The 4,826-nt window shown below is 40.0% G+C and overlaps 1 protein-coding gene across 1 annotated transcript; it reads right to left on the bottom strand.

Moving 5' to 3' along the window:
* Positions 1 to 583: 583 nt before the first annotated feature.
* Positions 584 to 4,500, bottom strand: LOC149192628 (uncharacterized). Its single transcript, XM_089404660.1, has 2 exons — positions 1,932 to 4,500; positions 584 to 1,766 (listed from the first exon to the last, which is right to left on the bottom strand). The coding sequence occupies exons 1-2, from the start codon at positions 4,402 to 4,404 to the stop codon at positions 1,423 to 1,425; spliced, it is 2,817 nt and encodes a 938-aa protein (XP_089260786.1). The 5' UTR covers positions 4,405 to 4,500; the 3' UTR covers positions 584 to 1,422.
* Positions 4,501 to 4,826: the final 326 nt, after the last annotated feature.

The raw sequence follows: 4,826 nt of genomic DNA, 5'->3' as shown, positions 1-4,826 counted from the left end.
CCATCATTACTATTTTTCAAGTATCTGTGTTTGGTTATGATCATGCTTCATGCCACAATTACATTTGTGTTCTTTGAATGCTTTATATTCTTTGTTATTTAATGAATGAATTTGTCTTCTTCCTAAATATCACTAAAATACATCAGTGTGTGGTTGTTCCAAAGATATACTATTTATGTTAAACGTGGCTTAGATGTATCACTTAGCCCATAGTTGTCTGTTAGCACTACTTTTAACCATAGTCTTAAAAAAGTTAGATGTTGGGCCATGAGAGTGGGTTGAGCCAAACTCGCTGTAACACCCTAAACAACCAACAACAAATAACATGGAAAGACCACAAATAATAATAGCAAAACATAATCTCGTCTCAATTAAAAAAAGTACTAAAAATAATAAATCCATTCAATTCAATTTTTTGTATTGTAGTTTAGGTTTTATTGAAATTCACAATCAATTTTTTGGAACAAAAAATCATAGTATGCATATCACACTAAAATATATTTAAATGATAATGACAAATCTCTGAAGGTGCAAACTTTTTCTCAAATTTTGCACTCAAAAAAAAATTTACATCTCTAAAAGTTTAATCCATTTGTACTCTAAACAAATCCTAAATTAAAGTAGATCTATATTTGTTGTAACCCTCCCCTCTATAATGGGGATCGTGACGATTATAACTATCCATTACTTGCATTTTCCCATTTTCCCATTAATGCCATCCTTTCATTGTAACTATCCGTCACTTATGAAAGGCATTTAAGTCATCGTTTTCATTGACTGCAGAAACATGGGTTTCCTCCTTTGGAAGTGTTACATATTTGCTCACGCATCAGCATTTCTGCTTCCCTTCAGGACTCAGAAGCCATGCCTTATCACCTTGCTCCACTCACATCGATGAATAATATATCATAAAAAGGCCTCAAGGATCGCAACAATCGAGTTGCAGACAGTTTTGCATATCCAAGAAGCTTTGACTTAATTGTCAAGAGCAGTTCAGTTGCAAGGAAGATTCACCGATGTCAAACAAAGGTAATGGCCCCAGCTCAATAAATTTGACATCACTTTGCCATTTCCTAAAGATCTTATGCTGCATTGTACCATCACACTGCACACCATCAGATCTCAAGAAAAAATTACCTTTACACGTGTATATTATTCAGTAACTGCAACAAGAAATCCCTAACTGCTCTGAGGCAGCAGGCTAACATATCTGGTATTTCCCTTCCCTTGCACTGAAATCATCGACGGGATCGCTTTGAGTGTACAAAAGGTTCTGCCAAGCTAAAGAATTGTTTTTTTTCACCCCATCATACTCGGAGAGGAGCTGGAGAAAATTTTCCTTGATAAAAAAGGTTTCCCTATCACCAAATTTAGTATATGCAGGGATCTTAATTCATGGGAAGTTCACTGTGCTAGTCCTATTTAGGCCTTCTCTTCTTGCCCCGTCTCTCTGCATGGTTTTAATCGCTCCAACACTTGTACCACTTCTCTCATTGATGGCCGCAAAGCAGGCAGCTTGCTAGTGCAAACCAAGGCAATTTCCAAGACCTGTATCATATCATTCCTAAATGACTGTAATACTCTGGGATCCAGAATCTCCAATGTAGCTTCCCTAGTGTTAACTTTTTTAGAAATCCAGCTAACAATATCCCTGTTTTCACCGTATTCAATACTAATTGGCTGCTTTCCAGTCACAAGCTCCAGAAGCACAATACCAAAGCTGTAAACATCTGCTGGCTTGCCCACCTTAGCTGTATAGGCGCACTCTGCAAAAATGCAAAAGCAATTTCAAAGCTTAATATGATTTTCTTCACACCAACCAATTAACTAAGCAAAGAATTGTGAAAAGGGTTTGTTGTATGTTATGACAAGGTCCTCTTTGTATTAGTGGAAGTGCCTGAGATTAAAATTGGAAATGAAAAAGACAATACCTGGAGCAATGTAGCCATGTGTTCCAGCAAAAGTGGCAGTAGATTCCTCCCTTCCGAAAGCATTAAGGATTTTAGCCACACCGAAGTCTGCAATATATGGCTCAAAGTCCAGGTCTAGCAAGATGTTAGTGGACTTGACATCTCTGTGAACTATGGGAGGAACACAGTGGTCATGTAAATAAACCAATCCCTCAGCTGCTCCTAAAGCTATGTTATACCTAACAGGCCAATCCAAGTTTTTTCCATTACTCTCATGCAATGCGTCCCATAAGTTCCCATTAGGCAGGTACTGATAGACCAAAAGTTTGGAATCTCCTTTAGAGAAATAGCAATAGAGCTTCACAATATTCTTGTGTCGGATAGTACCTAGGATTTCGACCTCAGCCTTGAATCCATAATCTTTTAGAACTTCCGTGTGATGCATTCTATTGCTGGTCCAAAACTGCTTCACTGCAACAGTCACCTGGTTCCTCATGGTGACCTGATACACTTTGCCCGATCCCCCTCTTCCAATAATGTTCTCTTCAATCAAGGAGTTCAAAATCTCATGCTCATCGAAGTTTAATATGTGGAAAGATTTAATTTCCCAAGATGAACTGTCCAGTTTATCTTCCTTAGGCTGGTAGTTCTGTCTGAGCATTACTAAGCCTATCAATAGAACGACCACCAAGGCTGTGACGATCAAACCAGCTAACAATCTCTTCTTTAGAAACCCATGGCTTGAAGAAGCAGAACAAGGCTTCAAGGAATCCAGATCTTTTCCACAAAGAGCAGAGTTCCCAGAAAAGCTGCTATCTCCAGCCTCACTAATGAGTTGGACTGGGACAGGCCCTGTCAATCGATTGTTGGAAAAATCCAGAGAACTGAGTTTCAGATAACCTAGGCTTTTTGGAATATGCCCAGACAGGTAATTATTTGAGAGATTAAGAGAATTGAGGACCTCAATGGAGCCAAGAGACGGTGGAATCTGTCCGGTGAGTCTATTGTCTGCTAAATTCAAATCATTCAGAGATTTGCAGAGAGCAAGCTTATCCGGTATGGGTTCTGATAACATATTCGTCTGCAGATAGAGTATGTTCAACCTGTTCAAATTACCGATATCAGCCGGTATTTGCCCTTCTAACCGATTGTTGCTTGCATCTATCTTAATTAGCTTTGCTGCCTCTCCAATTTCTGCTGGTAAATTCCCCGTAAACCGGTTATTCTGCACATACAACTCTGACAGATTCTTGGCATGAAAAATATCCGATGCAATCTTCCCATCAAATTGGTTGAAACTTAAATCTATTATTGTCGCAAGGGGCAAACCCCAAATACCAGAGGGTACCTTGCCTTGGAGCCTGTTATTGTTTACTCGGAAACGAACCAAACTCCGACAATTCCCATATGACTGGGGAATTTCTCCGGTGAAAAAGTTCTGAAGAGCAAGAAAGTACATCAAGCCACCCCCCTTACATATATCAGGGGGAAGGGGACCACTGAGCTGGTTTGCAGACACATCAATGGACTCAAGCCTAGACAGCCTGCCCAAATTCTGAGGCAGGGAACCAACAAGATTATTATTGTACAGAGAGATGTTTCTCAGAGAACTCATGGATCCTAATTCATTGGGTATTCGCCCAGACAGATTATTTTCATACAGCTGAAGAGAAACCAGGTTTTTCAAGCTACGCAACTCGTATATCGTTCCAGATATCATGTTACTGGAGGCATCAAAGAACTGCAAGCAACTGAGATTTCCGAAACCCTTAGGGATTTGCCCAGAGAGATTATTGTGGTAGAGCTGTAATCGCCGTAAGTTTTTAAGATTGGCAATTCCTGGAGGAATGATACCTGAAAAATAATTGAAGGACAGCTCCAGATCAACTAGGTTCGTGAGGTTACCTATGAAGTCCGGAATGATTCCTTCCAAACTGGTATTTGATAACTGCAGCAACGTAAGCCCAGACAAACGCTCTAGGCCTTGGGGCATCTCACCCCCGTCGAAGGGATTGTCATTGAGGCTTAAAGATATCAGACTAGTTAAATTCACGACTGAAACAGGGAATTTGCCAGAGAAGCTATTGTAAGAGAGATCAAGAAGCTTCAGTGATTTCAAAGGGGACAAATCCGGCAACGTACCCGTGAAAGAGTTTGAAGTGAGGTTGAGGTGCTGTAAGCGAGTGCAATTGAGGAGGTGCGGGGGGAATTTCCCCTGCAGAAAATTGTGCCCCAGATTTATATCAGTCACTCTGCCGTCTGTACACGTAATTCCAGTCCACCCACATGGAGGAGCTGCAGCTGCTTGGAATGATAAGTTCCAGTTCTGTAAAGCGTTTGTGGGATCCTTTAGAGAGGACTTCATGTCCAACAGGATCTGGGCTTCTTCGTCTTGTTCTTTTCGACCAAACACAGTCGCAGTTTGTGATGAAGAGTGCAAAAAGAAGATGAGGAATGGGATGATCAAGCACGGGCGCCAGTGAGGCATAGCCATTGCTATCCCCTCCAAAATTCAAATGCAACGCAGAGTCGATTCGTCCTGTTATTTATGATTATCCTACGTTTATCCTACGTCTCCAGCTACCGCTGGAGCCTTGAAGTTGCTTTGCAGTCTAATCTTATATTTCAAGCACAAAGAGATAGATGGCCCTCCGTTTTTGACTGATAAAATACGAAAATCGTTCAATAAACGTGCTTCACTTGGTGCAAATTTCACTACCAAGAAATCAACTTTTGATCCTGTAATTTGTTTTTAAACCAGAACTAACAATAACTTTTATCTTCAAATGCCAAGAGATCAATTTTTGCTCCTGTAACTTTATTTTAAAACCAGAACTAAGAATAACTCTTATCTTCAAATACACACTAAGTTGAATCTCAATATACATATATTATATGTTCAATTTAGATATATTA

Source organism: Pinus tabuliformis, chromosome 2_2 (assembly GCF_031772625.1).
Source record: "Pinus tabuliformis cultivar Carrire ecotype Pingquan chromosome 2_2, CPIR1, whole genome shotgun sequence".
In the NCBI taxonomy this organism is placed as follows: Eukaryota; Viridiplantae; Streptophyta; class Pinopsida; order Pinales; family Pinaceae; genus Pinus; species Pinus tabuliformis.
Note: the sequence above shows the minus strand (reverse complement) of the source record. Positions and strands in the feature narration are given on the sequence as shown.